General features: G+C 58.5%; 1 protein-coding gene and 1 long non-coding RNA gene across 2 annotated transcripts; both read right to left on the bottom strand.

Moving 5' to 3' along the window:
- Positions 1–257: 257 nt before the first annotated feature.
- On the bottom strand, positions 258–27685 carry LOC102726595 (nudC domain-containing protein 3). The gene is made up of 7 exons (XM_081799724.1): positions 27546–27685; positions 26628–26827; positions 25414–25510; positions 23055–23187; positions 10842–10985; positions 3835–4023; positions 258–1754 (listed from the first exon to the last, which is right to left on the bottom strand). The coding sequence occupies exons 1-7, from the start codon at positions 27683–27685 to the stop codon at positions 1644–1646; spliced, it is 1014 nt and encodes a 337-aa protein (XP_081655850.1). The 3' UTR covers positions 258–1643.
- Positions 18552–20941, bottom strand: LOC145716638 (uncharacterized). Its single transcript, XR_014139460.1, has 2 exons — positions 19810–20941; positions 18552–19689 (listed from the first exon to the last, which is right to left on the bottom strand). It is a non-coding gene; the product is annotated as an uncharacterized LOC145716638 (long non-coding RNA).

Genomic DNA, 27685 nt, shown 5'->3' with positions numbered 1-27685 from the left:
CGTGGGTTCCCAGGACCTGCCGGAAACCCATGTGGGCTCTGCGGCCACAATCCGTTCTTCTTGATCAAGAGCTCTGATCTTCTGAAAACCACAGGTGGAGACAAGCACAGTTCGAAGGACACAGGAATCCCCCTCTCTGGGGCCTGCTTTGTGTGAGCGCCAGGGACCTCGTGGCTGGAGTTCCGGAAATGTCCCCACGCACATGTGCACACACACAGAACAGTCTCGGCAGCTGATGATACACACGGACGCCGAAGTGCTTAAATACAGATTTATTGCAAACCGACACTGGAGAGGGACTTCGCAGGCGGGCACCCTGCTCTCCGCGGACCTCGGCTGACGGAGCTCAGTGGCCAATCTGCGGCGGCCGCGTCTAGAGAGAGAAAACACACGGGCTGCACGGCTCCAGGGCCCAGCCGGCAGCGAGGGGCAGAGGACGCCCGTGAGGACAGCCCGCCATCAGCAGCGTGGACCGGCGTGGCGGCCCCAGCCCGCCACTCCCAGACGCCGGTGAGCCGCCATCATGACCGGCGGGGCGGGGCAGAAACACAACACTGAAGAGAACGTCGGGCAGAGGAAGACGGACCACAGAGTCCACGGCTCCCCGGGCTCCCAAGTGGCTGGGATGCAGGTGCACAGCCCCCCTCGTCACACCAGAAGACCCTCACGGTGTGGCCCAGGGGCCCGAGACCATCGAGAACAGTTCTCACACGAGACGCTGGTGACGTGGGGCAGGCGTGCACATCCCGGGGGCCCCCGAGGACGGGTCTCAGCGGCTCCACGACCAGCCTCAGTGCCAACTACAGGGGACAGGGCTCCGCGCCCCCCCCGGCGATGCTCCCACCAGCCACCTGGCGTCTGCACCTCCCTCGAAGGCGGCAGAGCCACCCGATGCTTCCCAGGGACTGGGTATTCAGGCCTCTGTGAGCCACAAACCTGCCCCCACATGACTGACGAGCCCCCTCCGACCTACTCAGGCGAAGGGGGCCGTTTCCGGAGGGACCGTCGCCCAGAAAGGAGTCCTTGTCCGCCCCGAGGACAGAGCCACGAGGGGAGGTCCCGGGAGACCTGCCGTCCGACGGCCGACGGGGCAGGGGCGGGGCCGCCGTGCTCTGGTCTCCTGGGGGCACCCGGTCAGCTCTTTGACAAGAACCGGGTCCCACGAGAAGACGTCGAGGCCAGTTCCTGCTGCGCCTGTGGCCACTAGGGACTGTGTCCTCACATCCAGAAGCGGCGACCAGGACCCCACTTGCTGCTGCTCCTTGACGGGGATGAGCAGGTGGCGGACGCGCACAAACGCCAAGCAACACCACACGCACACGTGGGGCAGGGAGATGTCAAGGCTAGGGCTCCCCCCGCCCCCCCCCACGTCAGCAGCTGGCCCAGCACCCACTCCCCGCCCCCAGCACAAGGAAAGCAAGCAGAGCGTGTGCACGGCAGCAAGAGGAGAGCGGGTGGCCGGCGTCCCGCTCGCCCCGCACTGCTCCCTGCAGTCTGGAAATGCAGGGCCGGGTGCCGCGGGTTCACCCTTGAAGGAAAGGATGGCAAGGGCAAACCCGCCAACGAGTCCCTGGCAGGAGGGAGCCGGGGGCATGGCCAACATCCCGCCTCCCGGCCAGCGGGCACTTCCTTTCCTCCGGGCATTAAAACTGCACAGCCCCCGGGGAGATGTTGAACATGGCCGGGTCGAATCGCTGGCCTCGGAAGGGGGAGCCTTCAGCATCCCACCCCTTCTTCAGCATCTCGTGCACTTTCTACAAACAGAAAACAGACACAGAGGTTAACGCAGGGCCCAGAGCAGGGCTCACTCTGCCTCCTCCGCACGAGGACACGCTGTCCCTCCTGCCCGCGGCCCCTCTCCCCTGGCTTTAAGCCCAGCGGTGCAGCCGCCAGCACGGCGGACTCGGGCCGGGTTAACGATCACTGCCGACCTGCGGCGCACGACCGCGCAGGGCCTAGCAACCAGCCCGCCCAACACACGCCCCCCCCACCCCTCCTCTCCAACTCCCGCCGCCCATTCCAAGCCCCCTCCCCGCCGGCCACTCTCGGGACAGGAGCCCCATGCGAGCCCTGACCGCTGGTGAGGACTGGGTACCGGGGCCGTCCAGGGCCATCAACTCCTGCTCCCCACACGGGCCCTGCCTCCTCGGGAGCCACCAGCCGGTCCTGCTGACCCCCTGGCCCCACATTTCCTCCTCCCGGGGACCTGCTTCCCTCCAGCTCGAGCCTCCACGGCCGTGTGACCTCGGCACCTCTGAGCTTCCCCAGATCTGGCTCCCTCACCACCAGCTCCCGGCACAGCCCTCCTGCCTTCACGCTCTCGTGGTCCGAACCCGCTCCCCACACGGCGCTTCCCTCACAGCCATGTGTGAGAACGGTCCTCCCCAAAGCCCCGCCGAGCCCAGAGGAGTCCTGGACAGCAGTGATGGTGCCCCGCATTCAAGCGCAGGTCACCCGGGCGAGAGGCACACCCAGCCCCCGGCTCCTGCATGTCTGCTCAAAGTGCCCGGAAAGCGCCACTCGGCCCAGCACTCACGTCCCCCAGGGCCGCACGCTGCCCCCCAGCACGTGGCAAGTCCTTCCGGAGTCCCTTCCGACTCAAGGCACAGAGGCCCGTCTGTTAGCAGCATCTTTAAAGCTCTTCTTCGGATACGTCCCCATCGGCTGTCCGTCCCCGGGCCCGTCGGCGAGGGTCTCCTGCTCCCCTCGAGGGCCTGGGTTCCCGGCCACTTCCAGGCGGCAGGGCTCGAGCCCCTTCGCGGGGCCCAAGCTCACACACTTTCTTCTGGTGGCCACAGGCAGCCGTCCTGTAACGGACCGTGGCTGCCACCCAACGCCCATGAAGGCGAGGCCCCCATCTGCGAGCTCGGCTGCGCCAGCCGGAGACACAGGCCACCTCGGCCCCCCCGGGCCCTGTAGGCCCAGGTGGTCAGGGAGCCCGACCGAGGGCAGGTTCAGAGACTCGGGGCAGGAGAACAGAGGCAGGGACCAACTCGGGACTCAGGCCCCAGCCCTGCTGCCCGAGCCACCCTGACCACGAGCCGGCAAGAGCACCCGATGCTCCTCTCATGACCCAGCCGGCCCTGCCCGACCGGCGGTGGTCAGCTCCCTGAGTGACCCTCGCAGGAGCAAGGCCATCTGCGTGGGGCCTGAGGAAAGGGCGGCAGGAGGGAGGACCAGTGAGGACGCCTCGGAACCCCGAATGGCATCGGGGGGACTCCCGTGTCGACACACGTGGAACAAAGAAGACCCCCTCCTCTGAGAGACTTGACTCGGCCGGTGCCCACCACACCCGGGAACCAAAATTAACCTGATAAAACCGACCCTTCCTGCCCTCAACAGACATTCTTGGGAGCACTGAGCACAAGGAAGAATGAACACGCCTGGCGATCTGCGTTCCTGCCCCCAGCACGTGCTGCGCGGTGCGGACCTCTGCCCGTGTGGACCCCTAATGTCCCCTCCATGCTGGCCATCCGGACTTCTCTGGCCTCTGACGTTCCCAGGTGACTCGGAAGGATTTTCTTCCCACGGGCCCTGCAGCAGAGCTGGGCCTGGCTCCCCACAACTCTGCCGAGGGTCCCCGGGGGCTCGGGGGAGGGGCTGTCTGGGCACCGTCCCGCCCCCCCCGCCCACACACAGCCCCGGAGAGCCCGGATCACGTGCGACGTCCCACGTCTGTGTGGACCAGCTGCACACAGCCCTTCCACCTGGGCTCTGAATAGGGGCAGAACCAGTGCCCCACCCCGGAGGGCCAGAGCCACCTGCGAGGACCCTGCTGCAGACTCCCCCTGCCCGCAGCGTCCCCCACCGCCCCCGCCCAGCACGCCTCCTCACCAGCTCGTGGCTCTGCGGCTTGCCCTGCAGCTTCTGGTGGTAGTCGAAGGTGAGCCTGTCCAGCACGGCGTGCTCCTCCTCGTCCACCGTGGCCATGGAGCGCTCCTTGTTGATCTTGTCGATGTCGATGTGCTCCTCGCCCTCCAGGACAGCGCTCCACCAGTACTCACCCACCTTGTTCAGGCTCACCTGGGACACACGGGCAGACAGCGCTCCGTGTGGGGGCGGCCCTCGTCCCCCCCACCCCAGGTTCTCTTGGAGGCCGAGGACCTGCGTGTGTGAGTGCCCCGCACCCGCTCAGCGGCCAGGACCCCAGCCTGGCCCCCGCCCCAGCCTCCCTGCACCGCCGGGGAGAGGAGCCTCTGTCCACAGGCTCCTGCCCGCCCCCCCCCAGTGCCCACCACACCCCTGAGGACCTCCCTTGCCTCCAGCACGCCCCCCAAGTCAGGGCAGCGCACGGGGGAGGTGGGGCCCAGACGGCATGCCTCCCTGTGGGCTGGTGGCCGAGCTCCTCAGAGGCCGAGAATGGACTGCTGGGCGGTCCACGGTCCCTCACACTGTCCACTTAGTCTCCAAAGGCACGAAAGCCCCAGTCACACCCCGAAGGCTGGGAGGCAGGGCAGACAGGACAGGCCTGCAGCTGGAGCAGCTCTCACTCAGAGCAGCACCCCGAGCAGAGGGTTCCTGGCCAGAGCACAATCGTGACTCCACAGACCCGGAACTGGCCCCCACCAGTGACGTCTGTGAGGACACCATGTGCCTGAGCCCCCCACCGGGGGTCCGGACCTCACCACCACAGCAGGGCTCCAGCCCAGTCCCGGAGAAGGACTCGGGATGTGGGATACGGGGCAGGCCGCACGGTGAGAGGGTGTCTGGGTGACAGCATGGCAATGTCTGCAGGACAGAAATAAGCCTCCCCGCTGCCGACTATCCCGGCGGGCGTGGGGCGTGAAGACGGGGGGGCACCGAGACCGCGGGCTCGGAGATGCCAACGCCATGGTTGACGTTTGGGGTGGATCTGGCTTCCAGATGCTCCAGTCAGCCGCTTCTCACGGACTTTGCTCCCCAGTTTGTGTGCGGGGACCTGACCTGGCCCTCTGAGACCCCAATATCGAGAGCACGGCCCACCTCCGCCCAGGTGCAGATCTGTGTTCCAACACAACCAACACCTTCCGAGGGGGAAGGCGTTCCCGGTCTCGCTATCCCCTTTATTCCCGGAGAGTGCTCTGAGGCACTTACAGGCCGCTCTGCCTCTGGAGAGAGACCCTCAGGCCCTTCCCACCTGCAGGCCCTCCGTCATCACCCCTGCCAGGAGCTCTGCACACACCCAGGAGTCAGCAGACCGCAGGGCCAAGGGCAGAGCCACTCGGCCCACCAGCGCCCCTCCGCAGAGGGCACAGCAGGGGTCAGCCCTGCACCACCAGGGGCTCTGCTGCCCGCCCCTCCACGTGAACCGCCAACCACACACAGGGTTTCTGGGCAGGACGGGCTGACCCGGCACACAAGGAGCTACCGGGCCTTGCTACCCACATGAGCCCTTCGCAAACCCAACAAAAATCAAGATGAGCCGAGCAACACTTTTAAAACCACTATTTTGAAGGGCGCCTGGGTGGCTCAGTCGTTGAGCGTCTGCCTTCGGCTCAGGTCGTGATCCCAGGGTCCTGGGGTCGAGCCCCACATCGGGCTCCCTGCTCCACGGGGAAGTCTGCTTCTCCCCTCCTTCTCCCCCTGCTTGTGTTCCCTCTCTCGCTGTGTCTCTCTCTGTCAAACAAATAAATAAAAATCTTAAAAAAAAAAAATCACTAGGGGCGCCTGGGTGGCTCAGGTAATGATCCCAGGGTCCTGGGATCGAGCCCCGCATCGGGCTCCCTGCTCGGCGGGGAGCCTGCTTCTCCCTCTCCCGCTCCCCCTGCTTGTGCTCCCTCTCTCGCTGTGTCTCTGTCAAATAAATAAATAAAATCTTTAAGAAAAAATAAGTAAGAGACACTGTGTTTTGAGAGAAAACTCACATAACACAATCATTCTAAAGTGAACAACTCAGTGCGTTTAGCCCAACAGTGTTCGGCAACCACCACCGCTATCCGGTTCAGAGCACCGTCCTCGCCCCAAAGGAGCCCCGTGCCCACCACCAGCCCCTCCCCACCGTGTCGTTATGCTTTCCGGCCCCCCACTGCGCACCCTCGGTGTCCTTCTGAGCCCCTGCTTCTTGCACTCAGCGTGCTGTCCCCGTGGCATATCCACGCCGCCCGGCAGGGGGGAAGTGGCGCGTTGCTCTGGTCCGTGGTTCCGTGACCAAAGACGTCGCCACCCTTCCGCGTGCTCGTTTACCATCGTGTTTTTCTGAACATTTTACTTGGAATAATTCCAAACATACCCGTGTGTGTCTGTCCTGGGCTCCCCCACCGACAGGCTACCCCTGCTCCATCACAGCACATGCATCTGACGACACGCATGACTCACAGTCAGTTCCACGATCTTGCCCGGAACCACCCCGGTATCTCAACAGGTGCCTCCTTCCCGGGGACAGGGATGCTCTTTTCTTTAGCAGAACTTTCCCTCCTGCACAGGATCCAGGCTGAGGTCCCAAATGCACCTTAGCGGTCCCGTCCCCGCTCATCTGGAACATTCCATGGCCTCGCATTTAAAGACCACCTTCATTTGAGGTTCGTCTTGTGTTTCCTCCTGATTAAGCTCAGGAAGGTGCCCCCAAGAGCATCCTGCTCAGGTGACGCCGCACCCCGTCCAGGGAGTCACTCCGCCACATCCACCAGCTTCCTCCCTGAGCCCGTTTCCCCACAATGGCGGCAGGGGCCTCCTCCACCACGGTGGAGACATTTAACCTCTGTCAGCACCACTCCCGGGTGCCCGGCATCTCGGTGGCTCCCGCTCACTCCCACCCCTCAACACGCAGGTGTTGAGAGTATCCTCGCTAACTCGCCACCCCCCCTTACCTGGCCTCCCTCCAGGACCCTCACATCGACCTGGTCCCAGATCTCCAATCAGTTTCCCGAAGCGTCCTCACAGAAACTTCCAACCCCGTGTGAAGGAGCTCAGCACCCCCACAACCTGTGCGATGACTCAGCAGCCCTGCCTCCCCCTCCCCCCTGCCTGGCAGAACAGCATCCAAGCAGGGCGGCCTCGTGCCTGACGAGGGCAGCGGCCCTCCAGACAGTGGGGACCAGGGGGACACCGTGAGAGCCGTGGACAGTGCTGGCCACGAGGGCAGACGGCGGGACCTGCTCCCTGCAGGCCCCTCTGGAAGGACGTGGGTCTGCATCCAACCACCGACCCCGGAGCTAGCCAGGCACAGCAGGACGACGGGCAAGCGCCCGGTGTTTCATGCCACCAACGAGCTTTTTAAGCTCACAGATCAGAGCACTGTGTGGGCCGGACGGAACAGGGCCGGGGCGTGGTTGTGCCGGTAGGGAACGCTGTCTGCGTTCGCCTCTGCGCTCACCTCGCCCCAGGACGGAGGGACGACCCTGCATCCCCCGGGAGCACAGTCCGCTGGTCGTGCCCGGCACCTTCCTGCCGCCCGCCCCCCGGAGCCACAGCTCCTCCCTGCTGGGACTCAGGGACTGCCTGGGGACGGCGCCACGGTGCTGACCGGCCCGAGAAATGCCCAGGGTCCTGGGAGAGGAGCGCGCGGAAGGCCGTTCCACGGACTGGCTTCCAGCACTTGCCAGAACGCTGAGGTTACTGAGCCCACAGCTGGGACGGAGGATGCGCTGTGACCCCGCGGGAAACGCACATCCTCGTCAGGACACGGAGAGGGACAGAGGAAGGCGCGCGGGCAGGCCAGCCATGGTGAGTGTGGGTCGGCAAGCCCATGCTGGCGGCCGCACACACACAGGGCGCAGGACAGCGTCCCCTGGCAGACGGCCGAGGACTATGGTGAGCCTGCAGCCCCGCTGCTGAGAACTGAACTCCAGGAGAGGATGCGGGGGCACAGCCCGCACGCACGCACACGCTCGGGGGAGCGCTAAGCGGGGCAGGGGCCGGCCCGGGAACACCCCGCCCCGGCAGAGGGGGCCGTCAGCGCCGTGGGGGGGGGGTAGTGGGACAAGGACAGGGCGCTGGTGCGCCTCTGGGACAGCACGGCTCGGGGGAAGCGCTGACTCCCCGTCTCTCAGCAGAGAAAGGAGGCTGCCTGAGAGGCAAGGAGCCTCGTTTAACACTCTCGAGTGTGGGAGGGAGGGAGGTAAGAGCTGTCATCCGGTTTTAGCTGCCACCCCTGCCCGCTCCGAACGCCTGCAGCTTGTCTGATATGCACGCCCTCAGGGGACGACGGGGGCTGGGAAGCCAGTGACGTCGCCCGCTGGGAGGTCAGGCACGGACCAAGGACTCTGGGGAGGTGACGTGCAGCCCTGGGGTTGCCCCTCGTGGTCCATGAGGCCCTCACAGCAGTCTCGCCCCTCGGCGCCCCGGGGCAGCCAGGGGCCTTGATGCTCTCTGTCTGGAGGCCGGAAGTCCGACAGGGGCTGCAGGGCTGGGCTCCCTGCGGAGGTCTCCCGGGACGGGCTGTGGCTGTCTCCCCAGCATCTGCCTGTCTTCACGTCACTCCTTCCGCCTGTGTGTCCTCCTCCGTCTCCAACCTCCCTCTTGTTCTCTTGTAAGGTCCCATTCGCAGGTTCCAGGCTCTGGCGAGGACACTGGAGCCCTTTCCAGGCCTCTGCAGCCCTCCGGACAGGCGCCCTCGACCATGTTTTTCAGTTGCCCTGGTGCCCAGCACAGGGCCTGGCCCTGAACCGTCAGCAACCTACGGACGTCTGGGGCTGGGCCAGCCAAGGCTCTCAGCCTCATCCTAAGGGTCAAGAATGCAGTTCCCGTGCAGCCGATGGGACTACCCGAGCCAGGCAGTGCCGAGCGGAGCGGAGGCCCGAGGGACGTGGTGCATGCCCCCAGCAGCAAAGGGATAAGGGTCTTCATGCGTCACGGCAACGCGCTCGCTCGACCGCGGTATCATCTCAGAGACATGACGCCAAACGTCACACGAACCGCGACGTCCAGAACACGGCCCGTGGTCGGGAGGGGAGGCGGGGGGAGCCCCACACCCCATGGGCAGAGCACACCGGCGGTGCCAACGGGCAAGCTCGGGGGCGGACGTGCGAGGGCCTTCCCCACGCAGCCCCAGCTGCTGACGGTCAAGCCACCCCGAGCACCGCGGGCAGTACTCGCCCAGCACCCGCGGACCCGAGGGCTCCCACACGGACCCGGCTGGCAGGGGGTCAGCGGGGAAAACTCCCAGAAACCATGTTCACGGGCAGCGCCAAGTGCACCTCCGCCCGTGGTCGGCTCCGCACAGCTGAACTCGCCGAGCGGCAGGCGCGTGGCAAAGGCAAAGTAGGAAAGTCAGTGGCAGCGGGCACGGCGTGGGTGGGCGGGAGGAAGGCCTCCCACGGGCTGCGCACGCGCTCCCCCCACCCCCTCCAGGGCGCCCTGCAGCCGGGAGGCGGAGAGGCACGTGGGGCTCCGCCTCGGGCGAGTCACGTCCCGTGGACGAGCTTCTGGAGAGTTAAACGGGCCCCGAGCGTGCTCAGAAATGGCAGCCGATGACAAGGTGTAACGGGCTGCCGTGAGCCACAGCCGTGTTCGAGCACTCGCACACGAACACACAGAGAGGCAATGTGGCTAACCAACCGAAGCCCCCACGAGACGAGCTCAGGGATCACCAGAGGCGCGTTTCCACAGCGGACATGGAAAGTACGCGGGCGATAACCCTGACAGACGCCAGGGCAGCAGCGGGGAGGCCGCAGGGCACCAGCGAGCCCTTGGCCGGCCCGTCCGCACAGGGACGTGGGCGCACACGTCCTGGCGGGGGCATCAGGCAGAACGCGTGCGTCCCGGGTGGGACTCCCGTTGGGGCGCTGCTCGGGGCCCCCCCCACGCTGTCCGCAGGCAGCGGGCACCCTGTGTCTCGGGTCTCACAGCCCCACTGGCACAGGATGAGCCGCTGGGAGGCTGGGGTGGAGGTGGTGAGGAGACCCTGACTTTACCTCCCACAGCCCCGAGAAGCACCAGTGAGGCCGTGACCAGGAAGGCATTCTGCAATGGGGCCGGGGCCTGGGGGACAGGCAGGCACGGCACGATGGGCAGAGGGGCTGAGCCCCAGGATGACAATTGTCACAATCCCACGGAGAGGAGCAGGAACCTCAGAAGGGCAGGGAGGTGCCCAGCAAGGTTGAGAACAAGAGCTGGGTGGGCTTGGCCTGTGACCCACGACCTGGTGTCCCCATCACACAGAGGGCCCCGTGAGTGCGCCCCAGCAGCCCTGCACGATAGACCCCTCTCGCGCCAAGGCCTCCGGTCAGCGCACACAGGCTGGCCCACTGGTGCCCATCCTGTGAACACGAAATGGGAACATTTTTCCTTCCTTCCTTCCGGGCACACGTGAAGAACGGGCCTGTGTAAAATCATGAGGTTCTGTCCAAAGACCTGGTCTGTTCCTGTTGACTGCACCCTCTCACCAGACCCTGGTTGGGCCCCCCCTGCCAGACCGGGTGCGAGGCCCCGAGGAGGGGGAAGGAGCCACTGAGGACGCCAGGAACGGGAGTGCCAGAGCACCTGGCTTGGCTTCTGCAGCCCCAAGGGGCACAGCCAGCTGAGATCCCCTTTGTCAAACAAGCCGGTCTGTTTGAATCTGTTAACTCTGCATCCTCCAGGAGGACATCCGTGAAATTCAACCTGCCTTCCAATTTGTCACTTATTTGGTTCTGCCTCAGCTGTAACCAGGTCACTGGCAAGCACAGCCATGCTCTGGGGATGACCCCACAGGAGCTCCTCTGTGGTCACCGCGTGCGGCCTGCGCGCGTGGTCACCATGTGGGCACAAGGACGGAGGACCGTGAGTTCATGCTCTGCTTCAGAGAACCAAATGGCGGGACCCCAAGGGGCCGAGGCCAGCAGAGGTGCCCCCTGAGCTGTGCCCCAGACGGCCCAAGGATAAGCCCCACAGCGGGTGTGACCCCCACCCCCTCCCGGAGCTCGAGCACCAACGCCCACACTCACCAGGACGCACTTGCCAGGCTCCAGGCTCCAGAGAGAGCTCTCGGTGTTGACCTTGTGGGTGAACTTCCCTTCCATGAGGACGTGCTCCCCATCCTCCTCTAGCACAGCCACCCGGATGGAGCTGCTGCTCAGGGCCACCGAGACCTGGAACCGAGCAGAAGGGAGTCACTCTGTGCTGGAAGGTGGTGCCTAGCACGCTCCCAAGCAGGACCTGGCCGCAGACCGCGGGAGAGCAAGATGCAAGGCCATCCTGGGGGTCCACAGGCACTCTGGACGAAGAGAATCCTACCAACCCAGTGACACTGGAAGCAGCCCACGCACGCCGTCTCCAAGTAAACGTACTGGAAGTCCCGTTTCAACGTGCGTAATGATGACGCAGGAAAACTACTGGTCTTCCACAGAAATCCCTTCTCCATCGGGGAGACCGGTAGCCATGGTGGAAGGCAAGCATGGCTGGTGCAGGTGGGGTTGTGCTCCCACCCCCATCTCGCTGTCGGGCCTCGTCAGCAGCAAGGCTCTGGAGGGCGCCCAGGAGGGCCGAGCCCCCGCACGCCCACTCTGCCTCCGTCTGCAAGCCACTGTGCCTTCCCCGGGGACAGTGAGGCCGGCTCCCCTGTTCTCGAGAAACCCAGCCTCTCAGCCCACCATTCTCTCCTTGGGGACACTTGTCCTGGACAGTCTCTCCCTTCTCCCCTGCAGCTGCCTGCGCACCCACACTGGGACCTGCTGGGACCCTGGCCTGAAGCATCCAAAGCTCGTGAACCCCTGGAGGTTCATCAGATCAGTAACCGGAAAAGGGAAGCACACAGAACTCCTGTTTTTATTCCATTTCAATTCTTTTTGAACTCTGAAACGTGTGTCTAAACTGCAAAATCTTTTTATGACAGCATCTGCATAATGCGTGCATTAAATGAAAAGACACTGGAGGGGAGAACTCAGGCCTAAGGGTGGGGTTCCATCCGCTTTTGTTTGGAGACGACCCTCCCACATGGCTTGGTAAGTGCTCATTAAACACTCATAAAGCATCGAACAGAAATTCTCACAGAATATTCGAGCTTGGCTCCTGTAACCTAATTGTACTGTAAAAACCCTCGAGTAAAAGATGGACAGTGGAAGGGGTGCTGTTCCACAGTTCCCACCATCAGGCGGCTCTCGGGCAAGAGAGGAAGAATTCCTGAACCGTGCCGGGAGTGGGGGAAGCGGGGAAAGCAGGGAAAAGGGGACAAAAGCGCTGCTACAGAGCAGAGTGACCCACGGCCCACACATGCCCACACCCAACCTCTGGGGGTGTCCTGTTCACTCAGCCAGCTCTGCAAAGACATGGGCACGACCCGGATTTACTCAGCATCCAATGGCCAAATCAGCAGCAGCCTGGCACACTCCCAGACGATGTCCCTGACCATGAATTTGGATGTGTGGTGGAGGCGCCCCAGGAGCAAGCTCACTTTAATAAAATCCTCCCAGCCAACTTTACGTAACACGGTAATTTCCAAATTTGGGCAAGCTTCTCACACTGCGAGGCCTGCACAACAGGGGATGAGCCAAAGCACCGAAGGGGACCCAGATAGGAGATGCTTCCAGTCTGAGATGTCACTCTGGGAAGGGTGATCGTGTCCCAGCCTCTGTGACCCACAGAAACGACAGGAACAAAGCACAAAGAGAAAAACCCCAGACAATGCAAGGGAGGAAGGAGGAGGAGGAGGAAACGTGGAGACAAAGGAGAAGAGTGTGGGGACAGACAGCACGGAGCAGGGACGAGTGAGTCGTCTCGTCTGTGCATGGGGCTTCCGGCTGGCAGTCAGCAGGCAGGGAGGACGGGAGCAGAGCCCCTCAGTCAGCCCTGGGACAGCTGAGGAAGCCCCACCGGAGGGGACAGGACCCCGTTGTGGTACAGACCGATGGGGCAGTGCTCCAGAGACACGGAGCAGCAGTCTGAGGGGCGGTGTGGGCGGTCGGCCCCACGTCCTGTACGGAAGGCTGGCCGGTCGGCCCCTCGGCTCTGACCAGACCTCAGCCACGTAATGGAGAACACCATCAACACCATCCATCCCCTACTCAGAAGAATGGGGAAAATACGTTTTTTTAATTAAAAAAACTACTAGGGAATTAAGAAAGGCATCCTTAAAGCAACAGCATGAAAAAACAAAGACTACAGAGCAAATAGGAAAAAAGGAAATTCTAAAGTATTTCCAGTATATATCCTCAGAGAGGCGTGAGAAGTGTGACCATGGAACCAAAATGAAATATGAAAATAGAACAATCACACACATACACCACTTAGAATTAAACACACAGAAGCTAAAATAGAATCTGCAACAGAAAGACTGGAAAACAAAATCAAAAAACATCAAGGTAGAGACAAAGACCCATCCAGGCGGTGGGGGTGGTGTGCTGGGAACCATGCAGCAACAAGACAATGCTCCGGGGTCGAGGAAAACATGCCTTCGGACAAAACCCCACCGAGGGCTGTGCAGAAGGAGTAAAACACAACGCACACAAACTCGTGGACTCGTAACACCGAGAACTCAAAATAAGGCCCTAAAAATTCCAAAGACCAGGGATAAAAGTTTACTCACAAAGAACCTGAACGGAAGAGATCTCTAGAAACAGTTAACACTGGACATAAGATGACAGGGAAGCAATGTCTTCAATTTTCTAAGGGGAGAACTTTTTTTAAAGTTAGATTTCCATACACACCTGGAACCATGAAATAAGGGAAAGTTTAAAATAACTACATTTTAAGACATTCAAGAATCTCTTATTTACAACATACCTTGAGAAAGTTCCTTGAGGCTATAGCCCAGCAAAATGAGGAAAAAAACCAAACCAGAGGAAGATCCTGGGGGAACGGGGTCAAAGGCACAAACGTCCAATAGGAAGGTCAGTGGGGCCTGGACCTCCTACACAGCACGGTGACCACAGCTCACAACATGGCACCGGGCATGAAGAAGCTGCTAAGAGAGCAGAACTCCAACACTCATCACACACACAGACACAAAACCTTAACTACGTATGGTGACAAGTGTAACTAATCCTACCTTGGTGACCATTGTGCAATACAGATATCAGAGCCTTATGTTATACCACAGAAGCTAACAGAGTGTCATATGTCAATTATACCTTAATAAAACTGGGGGGGTGGGGAGGAAGATCCAAAAGGGATCCGAAACACTGAATTTAATCTAGAAGTACAGTGAAAGGAAGCTCCAGGATGTAAACTATACAGCAGAACTGAAACATAATTGGTCCGGGTTGGAATCAGAGGTGAGAGGACTTTAGGAAAAGCGATTTCTAGACAATACGTTGTTCTAGTGCGTCTGGCTGATTTGGACATTATGATGAAAAGATACTATTTTTTACAAGTTAAAAAGAAACACCAGGAAAACAAAAAGCTACACAAGAAATTCCTGATCCAAAAGTGTAAATTATAGAGTAACACCTCCAAAAAAGCGCTCTTTCAAAAAAGCAACAAGAATATTGGCAAAAATTGTCAATATGTACGTTTTCTGAACTTTGGAAACTAATCAAAGGTTTGCAGGAACCCAGAGAGCACTGATTCAAGAAAAACAAGCTTTATGACATTTTAGCTGACCGTAGGCCCATTCTCACTCTCTAGCCCCTTGGTAACCCACATCCCCAGTATAGCCTGGCAGCCATCAGAGGGAGCACAGAGGAGCTGGAGCTCCTCCAAAACTTCATTCCCAAGAACTCGGATCACTTGACCTGTGGGATGGTTCCCCAGAAGACCCCAATTGTTAGGCTGTTTTTAAATGGACTCAGAAAAGCCTTTTCCCCAGGGAGTGTTTGTTGAAAACAATCAGAGGCGAGTATTTTAACTTCACAGCTGACTGAAACAGGGGATAACAGCTGAGGCAAACAAAAGGAAAAGCTGCGGAATATAATGTCCGTGGAGATTTTGAAAACTTTGGACACATGAATGTGCAGGCTATGTGCAGACTTAGAAAAAACCCTTCGGTGAGGCCCTAACCTCTCACCACTGGCCGACTTTGAGCCTCTGCATGAGCAAGTGGAGGCCAAGGCAGAACTTTCAACTGCTAGGCTAAGCGTTAAAGGCAGGCCCTAATACATACATGGAGTTCCCTGGGAGAGAAATTCACTGGTCCTAGGTGTTTAAGAAAGTCTGCCCAATCATTTGCTGATTACTAAGTTCACCAAGTAGAGACTTCACTGGCCACACACAATAAAGAATACAGACTTTAGAAAATTAGCTCAGAAAAGTCATCCAACAAACAAGAACAACTACATCAAGTACCAACAGCAACAAACCATGAGAAAAAGAGAGAATCGGAGGTCCAGAACTGCCATATTGTTATTTAAAATGTCTAATTTTCAACAAAAAATTACAGGACTCACTAAAACAAGAAAAGATAGTCCATATACATGGAATAAAAGCAAACAATAAAACCTGTCCCCAAGGAAGTCTAGACATGGGTTTAGTAAAAGTCTGTAAGTCAGCTATTGTAAATATACTCATAAAACTAAAGAAAGCCATGTGTAAATAACTAAAACAAAGTATGAATACTATCTCATGAAGAATATCAATAAACAGATAAACATTACTTTTTAAAAAAAAACAAATACAAATTCCGAAATTTAAAAGTAACTGGGGAAAAAAACTGAAGCAGAAAATCTACTAGAGGGTCTCAAAAGCAAATCACAGCAGCTAGAAGAAAGAATCAGAAAATCTAAAGATAGGACAAATGATGGGGCATCTGGGTGGCTCAGTCATTAAGCGTCTGCCTTCAGCTCAGGTCATGGTCCCAGGGTCCTGGGATCGAGCCCCGCATCGGGCTCCCTGCTCGGCGGGAAGCCTGCTCCTCCCTCTCCCACTCCCCTTGCTTGTGTTTCCTCTCTTGCTGCGTCACTTTCTGTCAGATAAATAAATAAAATCTTTAAAAATAAAATAAAATAAATAAATAATAAAGATAGGACAAATGAGATTACTTCATCTGAGGAACAGAAAGAATGAATAGGGGCGCCTGGGTGGCTCAGTCGGTTAAGCGGCTGCCTTTGGCTCAGGTCGTGATCCTGGGGTCCTGGGATCAAGCCCCAAATCCGGCTCCCTCTCCCTCTGCCTGCCACTCTGCCTACTTGTGCTCTCTCTTTCTCTGTCAAATAAATAAATAAAATCTTTAAAAAAAAAAAAAAAGAAAGAAAGAATGAATAGAGCCTCAGAGACCTGAGGGACACCACTAAGCACACCACAATGTGCACAATGGAGCCACAGATGGAGAAGAAAGAAAAAGAGGGTAGAAAGAATATATGGAAAAAATGACTGAAAACACACATTCATGAAGCTTAGTGAACGCCAAGTAGGATAAATTCAAAGAGATCAAAACCTAGATGCATCAAAAAAGCCAACAGAGAATCTTGAAAGTAGCATGAAAAGCAACTTCTCACAGAGGAGGGCTCCTCAACAGGAATAACAGCTGATTTGTCATCAGAAACCATGCAGGCTAGGTTGCCTGGGTGGCTCAGTTAGTTAAGTGTCTGCCTTTGGCTCAGGTCATATGATCTCAGGGTCCTGGGATCAGACTCCACATAGGGCTCCCTGCTCAGTGGGGAGCCTGCTTCTCCCTCTGCCTCTGTGTCCCACCCGACCCACCGCTCCCCACTCATGCTCTCTCTCTCTAATAAATAAAATCTTAAAAAAAAGAGAGAGAGGGCGCCTGGGTGGCTCAGTCGTTAAGTGTCTGCCTTCGGCTCAGGTCATGATCCCAGGGTCCTGGGATCGAGTCCCACATCGGGCTCCCTGCTCGGCAGGAAGCCTGCTTCTCCCTCTCCCACTCCCCCTGCTTGTGTTCCTGCCCTCGCTATCTCTCTCTCTGTCAAATAAATAAATAAAAATCTTTAAAAAAAAAAAAAAAAAGAAAGAGAGAAAGAAAGAAACCATGCAGGCTAGAAAGCAGTGGTTCGGAATATTCAAAGGGTGAAGGGAAGGCATGTCAACAAAGAATTCTGTATCAGGCAACACTATCCTTCAAAGATGAAGGAAAAATTAAGACATTCACAGATTTAAAAAACAAACAAACAAACAAACAACAACAACAAAACCCTGAGAGAATTCATCCCTAACAGGCCTATCTTTTCTTACACAAGCCCTGCAAGAAACTAGAGACAGTTCTTCAGGCTGAAATGAAAGGACACTAGATAGTTACTTGAATCCACGTGAAGAAATAGAGAGTGCTGGTAAAGATAAATAGAAAAGACAGTGTAAGTGTACCTTTTGTTAACTCTCTGTTTAATTTAAAACAACTGCACCACAAAGGAGCAGAGAACAGAAGTTATCAAATAAAAGCCAATTCCGGATACACATTAAAATTAAGTTGTATTGATCTGAAATAGATTGTAATCCCAGAAAAAACACTAAGACAATATCCCAAAAAATATAGTTTAAAAAAAAAAGAAAGAAATACTACCCAGGGTGCCTGGGTGGCTCAACCGGTTAAGTGCCCGACTCTTGATGTCGGCTCACATCATGATCGCAGGGTCATGGGATCTAGCCCCACTTGGGCTCCACACTCACAGGGATTCTGCTTGAGATTCTCTCCCGTTGCCCCTCCCTGGCATGCTCGCTCGCTCTCTCTAAAAAAAAAAAAACAACTTAAATAATAAAAATAAAAAATAAAATACTACACCAGAAAATTTCTATTTAACATAAAAGAAAGCAGTCATGGAGGAAAACAAGAACAAAAAATTTCAAAATTTACTACAAAGATACAATAATCAAAACTGTGGTACTGGCATAAGGATGAACATACAGATCAATGGAACAGAATTTAAAATTCAGTAATAAACCCATAAATTTACAGTCAGTTGATTTTAAAGAAGGGTGGCAAGGCAATTCAATGAGGGAAAGAATAGTCTTTTCAATAAATGCATCTATGACAAATGGATATCCACATGCAAAAGATTGAAGTTAGACAACTCCCTCATACCTTATCCAAAAATTAACTCAAAATGGATCAAAAACCTATATGTAAGAGCTTAAACTATAAAACTCTTAGAAGAAAACAAAAATGTAACTATCCATGTCCTTGGATTAGGCAATGGTTTCTTAGATCTGCACAAACAACCAAAAATAAATGAATAAATTCTAGACCTTACCAAAACTAAAGATTCTTGTGCTTCAAAAAACACCATCCCTTAAGAAAGTAAAAAGAGGGGCGCTTATGTGGCTCAGTCAGTGAAGCGCCTGCCTTCGGCTCAGGTCATGATCCCAGGGTCCTGGGATCAAGCCCTGTGTTGGGCTCCCTGCTCAAGCAGGGAGGCTGCTTCTCCCTCTGCCTCTGCCCCCAGCTCGTGCACGCGCGCGCTCTAATAAATAAATAAAATCCTTAAAAAAAAAAAATAAAGCAAAAAGACAACTCATGGAGCAGGAGAAAATACCTGCAAATTATCTGACGAGGGTACAGTATTTACACTTAAAAAGAACTCTTACAATTCAACAATAAAAAGACAATCCAATGCTTAAAAAGTTAAAGGACTTGAATAGACCTATTATTTTTAAAATATTTATTTATGGGACACCTGGGTGGCTCAGTCGGTGAAGTGTCTGCCTTTGGCTCAGGTCAAGATCCTGGGGTCCTGGGATCGAGTCCTGCATCGGGCTCCCTGTTCAGTGGGGAGCCTGCTTCTCTCTCTGCCCCTCACCCCGCTTGTGCTCTCTCTCTCACATAAATAAAATCATTTTTTTTTAAGATTTTATTTATTCATTTGAGACAGAGAGAGAGAGAGAGAGAGCATGAGCAGGGGGAGAGGCAGAGGGAGAGGGAAAAGGAGGCTCCGGGCCGGGCAAGGAGCCCAACGCGGGGCTCGATCCCAGGACCCTGGGATCATGGCACAAGCTGAAGGCAGACGCCCAACCATCTGAGCCACCTAGATGCCCCAATAAATAAAATCTTAAAAAAAAAAAAAAAAGATTTGTTTTAGAGATAGAGTGCAAGAAATCGCGTGTGTGTGAGTTGGGGGGGGGACAGAGAGAGAGGGAGAAAGAATCTCAAGCAGACTCCCCGCTGAGTGCAGAGCCCGACCCAGGGCTCGATCCCACGACTCTGAGATCACGACCTGAGCCGAAACCAAGAGTCAGACACTTAACTGACTGAGCCACGCAGGAGCCCCCCAAGATAAAATCTATTAAAGGGCATTACTGTTTTATTATTTCCAGCAGAAGACTGCAAACAACCTCAGTGCCAATTACCAGGGGACTCGTTTAGTAACCAGCTTGCTGCCTGAAGGGACAAAGGCAGACGGAGCCCTGGGTGTGAGGGGCCGTGGGGTTCAGGGCACCTGCATGTTCGGGTTTCTGGCAGCCTGAGCAGGCGCGCTTGGGGCACGGGGGGCACGGCAGCCAGCGCCAGAGACCAGAGCCACCCCGGTGTGGCCCACACTGGGAACAGGTGCACAAATGTGTCATCGTGCTGGGGGGGGGGGGGTGACAGCACATGCTTGTACTTGATCACAGATCTGGCGTCTGTCTGCCAGAACATCCCAGCAGCTCGTACGCGATGCTGGGGGCAGGGCGGGGGCCGGGAGAGGGCAGGAGGACAGACGCAGGAGAGACACTCCCTGCCATCGGTGTTTACACTCCCAAAGACAAACGTCCTGAGCGTTCAAACACTACGAAGCAGACGTGGAGCCTGTGACCCTCCTGTTACTGAAGTCGCCTCTCTAAAGCTCCGGCCGACACTCGCTCTAAACACCGTCTGAGAAGGGAACCCCGTGGTACAGAGCTTTCAGACCAACTCCATCAGCTGCTTCGAGCTCAGGGGCAAAGCACTGCTGTACGAGACATGCTCAGAAGCCGTGGTGCCGTTCTGGAAGGTTCCTGCGGTGAAGACACAAGCGGCGTGAGCCCACCCGCCAGCAGGTCAGCACAGACCACCCCCAGCTCCAGCAGGAAGCAGCACACCCAGGAGGAGAGAAATCTGCTTGTCGTCCGACGTACGTGCCGTGACTTTGCAGCAACATCGTGACGCTGTCCCCCCGAAAGGCAACCAGCCGGCGTGGCCGGGGCCTGGTCTCCGCTCCGCCACCCTTCTACCAGGCGGTCTGCGGCCTCGGCATGAGCGGAACAGCAGGTCTAGACTCCGAACCTCTGAGTTCCAAGTCCCAGCGTTAAAATGCCAGGGTTCAGCGGAATGCCAGGTTCCGAACCAGGCCCAGCCGACACCGGGGATGACAGCGAACACCTCTGTGGTGAGCGCGCCGCTCGGCGCCCGCCCCGAGGGCAGGAAGGGGCACCTGGCTGCCTTCCCCAGCGGAGTGGACGGAGCAAAGAGCTGACCACGCTTCCCTCACGCTCGAGGCCAGAGCTTCACCGTGAGTTTCTCCTCAGATTCTCCGGCAGAATGACAAACAGCAAAAAGGTGAAGCACTGCGCACAGGCTCTTTTCTGTCCTCCTCGACCCCCAAGGGGCAAGTCCGCTTCTAGGAAAATCGGCCCCAGAGGCGATGCTCTGCTGCTGGAGAAGCGGGGGCGCAGGGGTCCTGCGTCAGCACGCAGCCCTGCCCCCCGCCTCCGCGCACCCCCCCATCTGTGACTTTGTCACCACGCTGCCGTGACCGCAGCTACCCTCACGATGATATCTGACAGGTGCCACAGACAAATCCCAAAAACCAACACTGCTGACAGGCGGCTGGGACGGGCAACTCAGAGAAGAGCTGGAAGGCGGCCAGTCCACAAAGAACATGGCAACCCTGAGGAAAAAACCCTGAGACCAGCAAAAGCCAAGACACACAAAATAAACCTATTCCGGAATTTTAAGCGAGTCATGGCTAAAATGCTTAGATCGCTGAAAAAATGAGAGACCACAAAATTTTAGGAGAAGGCTGCAGTGTGGGAATAAGGGGGAACGTGGAAGTTGCTAAGAGACTAAATCCCGAGAGCTCACGCCCCAAGAGAAAACTCCGTTCCTACGTGCGGTGACAGGTGTTAACCAGATTCCCGCAGACACGGGGATCAGATCGCCAGGCTGTGCACCTGAAACCGGCACGTCAGCTGTGCCTCAGCTAAAAAGACCAAGCAACACAGTAACCTGGACAGAAGACACCACTGGGAGAGGGGGAGGAGGAGGAGGAGGAGGAGGAGGAGGAGGAGGAGGAGGCGGCGGCGGCTTCCCTCGCATCAGCGATGAGGCTGGCCTGGCAGAGATGCGGTCAGCAGGTGTCACGCGGAACACGGTTCCTCCAGTGTGGCGCCGCCATCACTGGGCTCGCGCGCACACCTCTGCGGGCCGGGAGCGCTGGCCCCGGAGACCCCGGACAAGTCCTGTCCAGCACGGCCACAGGTGCCTCCGGGGGCGGGAAGGAAGGCGCCGGGCAGGGCCCGAGCAAACAGGGCACCCGCTGACGCAGCGCACGCCACCTGCCACTCCCGAGCAGCCCCACCGGTGCCAACGGTCACTGCCCGAGCCCAGCGGACGTCAGCCCCAGAGCGGCAATCTTGGCCGAGCCCTGGGGACCATCACGTGCCCAGGAAATGTCTCGCGTGAGAACAAGCAAAACCCAGGGCTACACTGGGTGAAGGTCAGGACACCCACACTGGAGGGAAGCGTGGATCTGACCCCCAGGCATGATGGCCTGTCCCTTCGGCAATGTGATGAAGGGCAGCAGGACCCCCGCTATACAGGGCTCGCGGCAGAGTCAGGAGACACGCTGACATCACCAGCATGTCCGCCTCCCGGGCGGAAAGGACAGCGGGAGAGGCCAGGTCACCCGGGTCTCCAGAGTCAAAGAGAGAATCACTAGTTTTGGGCTGGGTCTGACACAAGTCCTTTGGAGAAAGCTCCACAAGTTCACAGACAGGCCAGACAAGCAGACCAGCAAAGTCCGCAGCCAACACTTTTCGTAACTCCTTCACCTACACACAAAGCAATGCCACCAAAAAATAAGCCCTAGATCAACACCTGCCCGTAAAACCCCAGAAGATGCCGGGCAAAGTACTCCCCCAGGAAGGTCGGCCTGCACCAGAGGGGACATGGTCACCAGAGCCAGATCCCGGAGGGATGACCCCCAGTCACCAGGTCGTGCCTTGGATCCCGAAGTCCACCTGGCCAGGGGTCACGGACCCCGGTGAGATCTCCTCAGACAGGGTGGGAAGAGGGGTAAAGCGGGGAACGAGTGCATGGTGCCAGGACAGCCAGCCGCACACCAGACACGGAGCCACGGAGCCCGTGCGGCAGAACGGGCCGCCCTCATCGACGCACGGGGCGGGACTGTTCCAGGTAGAGCGCGGGCAGTCTGGGGCCGGCACCTTGAGACGGGGGGCCCGGAGGGGCTAACTCACCGCCCGGCCTGGCTCTGGCTCACACGTGTCCAGACCAGCAGGAGCCGGTACTTCACGTGGCAGCCGTTTCCAGAAAATGTGCGTGAACTCACAGACGAGCTCTGTTGTACGCGCTGTGGGACCTGCTCTTGGGAAGAAGCCAGCAGCGCTGGTCTCTGACCAGTGGGAAAGCAGCCTGAGCTTCGGGGGCTGACACCCCCGCACCGACCACAGCCTCATCCCCCCATCGCCAGCCAGACACACTCTGAGTGCCCTCAGTGCAGGCACGGCAAGAGTGGGGGACGCGGTGCGCTCCCTGTGTCAGCTCGGGAGGCTGAGCAACCCCTGGGCCTCACTTTCCCGCCTACGGACATGGAAGGTGCGGCTCGCTTTGCAGGCCGCAGGCTCTCGTGACGGCTGATGCGAGGAGGACGTGCTTTCTCCGCAAGTATCAGAATTCTTTACGTTGAAGGGATTATGATAAAAAGCCCCGTTTCACAAACCACATGGGGCTTTTTCCTTTAAAGTGAAGCCCACCCACTTAGAAAAAGTAAACATCTCTCTCCCACTAAAAGATTAAATTTCTGCTCACGCTCACGGAGGTGGAGAGACCCAGTGGAGCTGTGAGTACCACCGCTCCCACCTGACGTGGCCGCTGTCCGTGGGGGAGCCCCGCAGAGCCCAGGGGTCCCTGCTCGGGACACCACCTTCTCCATCTGTGACACACGCGTATCGACCACCCCGCCTCCTTTGTGGCGCCTGCCACGAAGACGCCGAGCCACGACCCACAGGTGACAGCGGAACGAACCACCAGCCACCGGGCATGCTCGCACAGCAGGGCAAGCCTGGGCGGGGCACCGCCGCCCCCGATTCCTGCGCCTGAGGTCTGAAGCCGAGCAGAGAGGCTGGAGGCGCCCCGCGGTTACCTGCCTGCCCTTCACCACGTGCTTGGGCACCGGCACCTTGAGCTCCAGGTCGGTGTAGTCCTGCGACCAGGTGTAGTTCTCACGCACGGCACCATTGTAGCTGTCGGGGTTTCTCTGGAACTGCTCCTGCCTCCTGGGGAAGAGCAACAGGTGAGATGCACCCAGGCCCAGACGCAGGAGCGCCGCGGCCCCACCGCATGCCCGGCCCGCCCCCGCACGCCGTGGTCCCCCCACCGCACGCCCAGGCCCCACCGCACACCACAGCCCCCCACCACAGACCCAGCACCCACTGCAGGCCTGGTCCCCACTGCACGCCCGGGCCCCGACCGCGTACCCACGCCCACACATCTCCAGCTCCTGAGAAGCTGAGTCTCACACTTCCTGACCCTCCTACTCAGGCCTCCTAGGAAACTGCGGGGACAAAGGGACACTGCAGGGAAGCCCCTGAGGGCACCACCCGCGGGTTGGGGACAGCACCCGCGGGTTGGGGACAGCATCCGCAGCCCGGCTCCACAGAACGGCGGGCCTGCTGCCGGGCTTCCCGAAGCTCACGGACCAGGCCCGTCGCTCAACCAAAGGGTGGCAGTAATGAAGTCCCGGGGCTCCTGCTTTCTCACCACTGCTCGGCAGGGCCTAGCTCCACAAAACAGCAGAACAACTTCAGCCCGCAGCCGCTCGGCTTCCACGCTAACCCACCACAGCCTCGGCTTTCTCCTGGTGACGAGCGCCCAGCGAGGGCAACACACCAAAGCCCGGGCTACCTGGAAAACCCACCAGCCACGCCGCCTGTCCCTGCAGGGCCCGCCCAGCCCAGACGCAGACACGCCTGGCCAAGCAGCGGATGGCACGAACAAAATACGGTAGAACGTTTGCTGTTAAACGGAACGGTGCTCACAACAGCAAAAATAGCATTATAAAAGTAAGTTTGGACTCACAAGCCCTCTACGGTGAGTTCTGCACCTAAATTAAAGACAGAAGCCCAGTCACAGAAGTGCAGCTCAGCCACCTTCTCCAGCCCTTCGGACACCCCGTGGGGGGACACGGCACCGTGCAGGTCCTCCTCGGTGCACGTGAAGACACGTGGAAGAGGCTTGCAGCGCATGCAGGCCATCAGCCCCTCACCTCTGCCAGGTGGTGGTTCACGGGGAGGCACTTTTTCTGGCTGAAGCGTCAGGACGAGAATGTGTTTACCTCCGGTGGGTATGCCTCACGCGCCTTAGATGGGAGGCCGGGCATCCGTCACAGCCCGCCCATCGGGGCTGGCAAGTGGCTGCCGTTAGGGCCCGAGGTGTGACCCCCAAAATCCTATGTCGTCCTAACTTCCAGCACCTCAGAATGTGCTCTACTTCCAAGTTAAAATGAGGTCATCGGGGGCCCTGACCCAATCTGCGTCCTTCACAAGGAGAGACCAGGACACGAAGATGCGCTCAGAGGGACGATGGCATCAACACGGCCGTGCGGCCGCGGGCCACAAGGGCTGAGGGCTGTCTGACTCCGCAGAAGCTGCGAAGAGGCCAGGAGGACCCTCCCCAGAGGCTGGGAGTGAGCTCGGGAGAGAGCCGCAGAGAGCAGGGTGGAAGAGGCAGGAGAGGTCCGGGCCAGGCCCGCTGGACACCGGCCACAACACACACGTGCACAGGCCGCCCAGCCCCAGGAGCAAAGCACCCGGCGTGCGGCTGAGTGCGGCCCAGGCCCGCTCCCTAGAAGGAACACGCACGTGCGTCCGTGCCCACGGACAGGCCTGTTAAGTCTCCGTGGGGTCTCCGGGTGGTACAGCAACGAGCAGTCTGCCTTTCTTCTCTTGGCCATTACCCAAGTTCCGCACAACACAGACATGTGATCAAGAGAAACACAGCTCTTTTTAAGACAGGGGGCGGCAATCCGCCTTGCGGCCCCACGACCGGGCAGCTCTGCCACGACCACTCCAGCCTGCTGGCACCTCCACACCTCAGACGGGGCCCGGGGAGACGGCACCTGCCCCCCCAAACCGCTCTAGCACCCACTGCAGCTTGAGAGCTCATATCAGATGGACCACACTCGAATGTGCGGACAACAGCTCCAGCAAAGCCGACCGGGATGAAGCCGGGAGACGCACCCTCACTGCACGGCCTTCGGAACCGCGCGCATTAACTATTTGAAATCATCAACCACATGGAAACACGGACGTAAGATACACACAAAATAAAGGCCAGCACTGGCAGAAATCGAGAAATAAACCGCGGGACCTCTCACGGTGGTGGGGCGGCTGCGTCCCGCACCCAGCACGGAGCCCTCACCGGCTGGGGTCCACACGACCCCCCAGCCGTAACGCACAGCAGACACCAGCGGAGACGCCACAGGGCCACGCGCAAGGGGCCACCTGCCCGCGGAGCTGAGCTGTCCCAGAGCTGGGCGCTCACAAGAGGGGCTCTGGCCCCAGCACTGCAGGGCGGGCAGCCAGGCAGGCACCCGGCCGGCTCACCCCGAGCGGACCCGCGGCCTCCCCCGCACGGAGCCGGGCACACTGCTGGGTGCTTTTTTAAACACTTGGAATCTACATTCTCTTTAAATAAAGTCGATTATTTCCAGCCAACAGTGTGTAAAAATAAGCCTCCTGTCATGTGCAGGTGCTCCGGGCCCCCCTCGCCTTGTCATCCCCGCCGGGCCTGGAGCCACGCCCCTGCAGCTGCCGAGGAGCACGCTGGGGGTGGGGAGCAGGGAGGAGCGTGAGTCAGCAGCCGGGGTGCAGGCGGCAGGCAGGCCTCCCTACGGCGCCCACGTCCAAGGAGCCCATCAGCCCCGTGACAGCGTCCTGACCGTGTGTTAAAGGGAAAGTGAGGCCAGGCTCCTCGCGCTGCGGGCACCACAACCAGCAACAGCCGCGCAGGGGGGAGCTCTGCGGGGCCCCTCCCTCCGTGCCCCAGTGCGTGGCAGGAACCAAGGGCCTCCTTCCTTCCCGAGTTCAGAACCGCAGTGGTCAGGATGGGAAGTGGTGGGTAAGGGGGTCCCAGACCCAACATAAAGGCGTCTGTGCAGAAGGCTCAAGTACGCACGGGGAATGGGGACCAGTGTATAAGTGGGGGCACGGGGGCCGCCCTCAGGCCCCTCCCCAGGTTCTGGGACGGTGTACCCAGTGGAGGGACGTACCCAGTGGAGGGACCAGGGCCCGAGCGTGTGCATGTTTAAGCAGTTAATTCTCTCCCTCCCCGACATCTCCATCTCTCCCACTGACCTCCTGCTCACTGGTCCCACCACATCCGGCCCCGGACAGGAGCCACAGCAGGTGCGGACGCAGGGATTCTTCTCTGGGTTTCTGCATTTCGCAAGCTGGAGGAGGTGAGCCCTCCCTTGGAGGCGAATGCCCTGCTTCAGAGCCTCACGCCAACCGTGCCCTGCTGGAAGCAGGTCCACAGGCCCCGTCTCGGCACCGAGACGTGACTGCCACACTCACCGTGCCGCTTGGAAAGGAAGGGTCCGACTGCAGAGTGTGTGCACAGTGACCCACCCAGAGGGCTCCGCACCAGGCAGGCCCACCGTGCTCACGGCCTCCCTTCCCAGCAGCACCCGCCCGCCCTCCTGCCCCCCCGCACCTACAGGTTCCTTTCCAGCGGCCACCTCTTCCCAGCTCCTGGAGCAGCAGAAGCCCACAGCATCGGGTGCCCTGCTCCAGGCCCAGCTCCCCGCACACCAGCTCCGTGCGGTCCAGGCGCCTCCCTGACATCCACTGTCCCCTCCTGCCCAGGGTCACTGTCGCCATCACACTGGGGTCGCCATCCTCTTCAGTGCATTCCCGCCTGGAAAGACAGTCTGGCTCAGGACACAGGCCTGTCAGTCCACTTTCACAAGGAAGGGAGGCTACCTGGCCCTCTGGGGCACTTGGGGAGACAAGCTGCACATCCTGCCTAAGAAATCTATACTTTACCCTTCCCCTTCTTTAAAATCTAGCTTCAGTAATTCTCTCTCCACCTAGCATCACCAGTTCAGCATCTATCAGCAGTCTTCCCAGACGGGAGCGGCCCGCGTCACACAGGGACCAGAGCCTGAGCAAAAGGACACCACTCAAAATGAGGAGGCCCCAAGAAAGGGACACACGAGCTGGCCCAACACGAGACAATCTGAATCTCAAAGAGAACAACGTCAGGGCACAGGAGTGCCTCAATCAGTTTGGGCATCCAACTCTTGATTTTGGCTCAGGTCAGGATCTCAAGGCTGTGAGACTGAGCCCCGTGTCAGGCTCCGTGCTGGACGTGGAGCCTGCCTAGGGTTCTCTGCCCCCCGCATCAAAAAAAAACAACGTCCATAAAAGACTGAAGCATGTGATGTATTCAAAGGTCCATAAGCTCATGAAACAAAAGCCCATCGTCCCCTTGATGGCCAGAGTACAACTCCATCTGAAAATTAATAAAACGGTTCTGCAGGAACCAGAATTTCAAAAAGCCAAGTCCCTCCATCAGGACTCCAGACAGTCAATGAAGAAGGCAGACCAGCATGAGAAAGTCACCATTTCGTCACCTGCACTGGAAACGGCGGGGGGAGGGTCTGCCCACAGAAGGGTCCAGAACACCAATGTCCACAATGCTAGACACCAGGCGCGTCCTGCGATGTCCCACCTTTGTGACAGTCCCCAACACCAGGCCAAAAACCCACCACAT

The sequence above is a fragment of the Leptonychotes weddellii genome, chromosome 12 (assembly GCF_054177405.1).
Source record: "Leptonychotes weddellii isolate Sample4059 chromosome 12, ASM5417740v2, whole genome shotgun sequence".
In the NCBI taxonomy this organism is placed as follows: domain Eukaryota; kingdom Metazoa; phylum Chordata; class Mammalia; order Carnivora; family Phocidae; genus Leptonychotes; species Leptonychotes weddellii.
This window is presented reverse-complemented; position numbering and strand designations above follow the sequence as displayed.

Bases quoted from the DNA above. Each gene is read 5' to 3' on its own strand.
- LOC102726595 (XM_081799724.1), bottom strand. From the start codon at position 27,685: ATGTGGTGGGTTTTTGGCCTGGTGTTGGGGACTGTCACAAAGGTGGGA. The intron at 4,024-10,841 runs GTGAGTGTGGGC...CGTGTGTCCCAG, and splicing joins AGCCTGGCAAGTGCGTCCTG to GTGAGCCTGAACAAGGTGGG. The intron at 1,755-3,834 runs GTGAGGAGGCGT...TTCTGTTTGTAG, and splicing joins AGCCGCAGAGCCACGAGCTG to AAAGTGCACGAGATGCTGAA.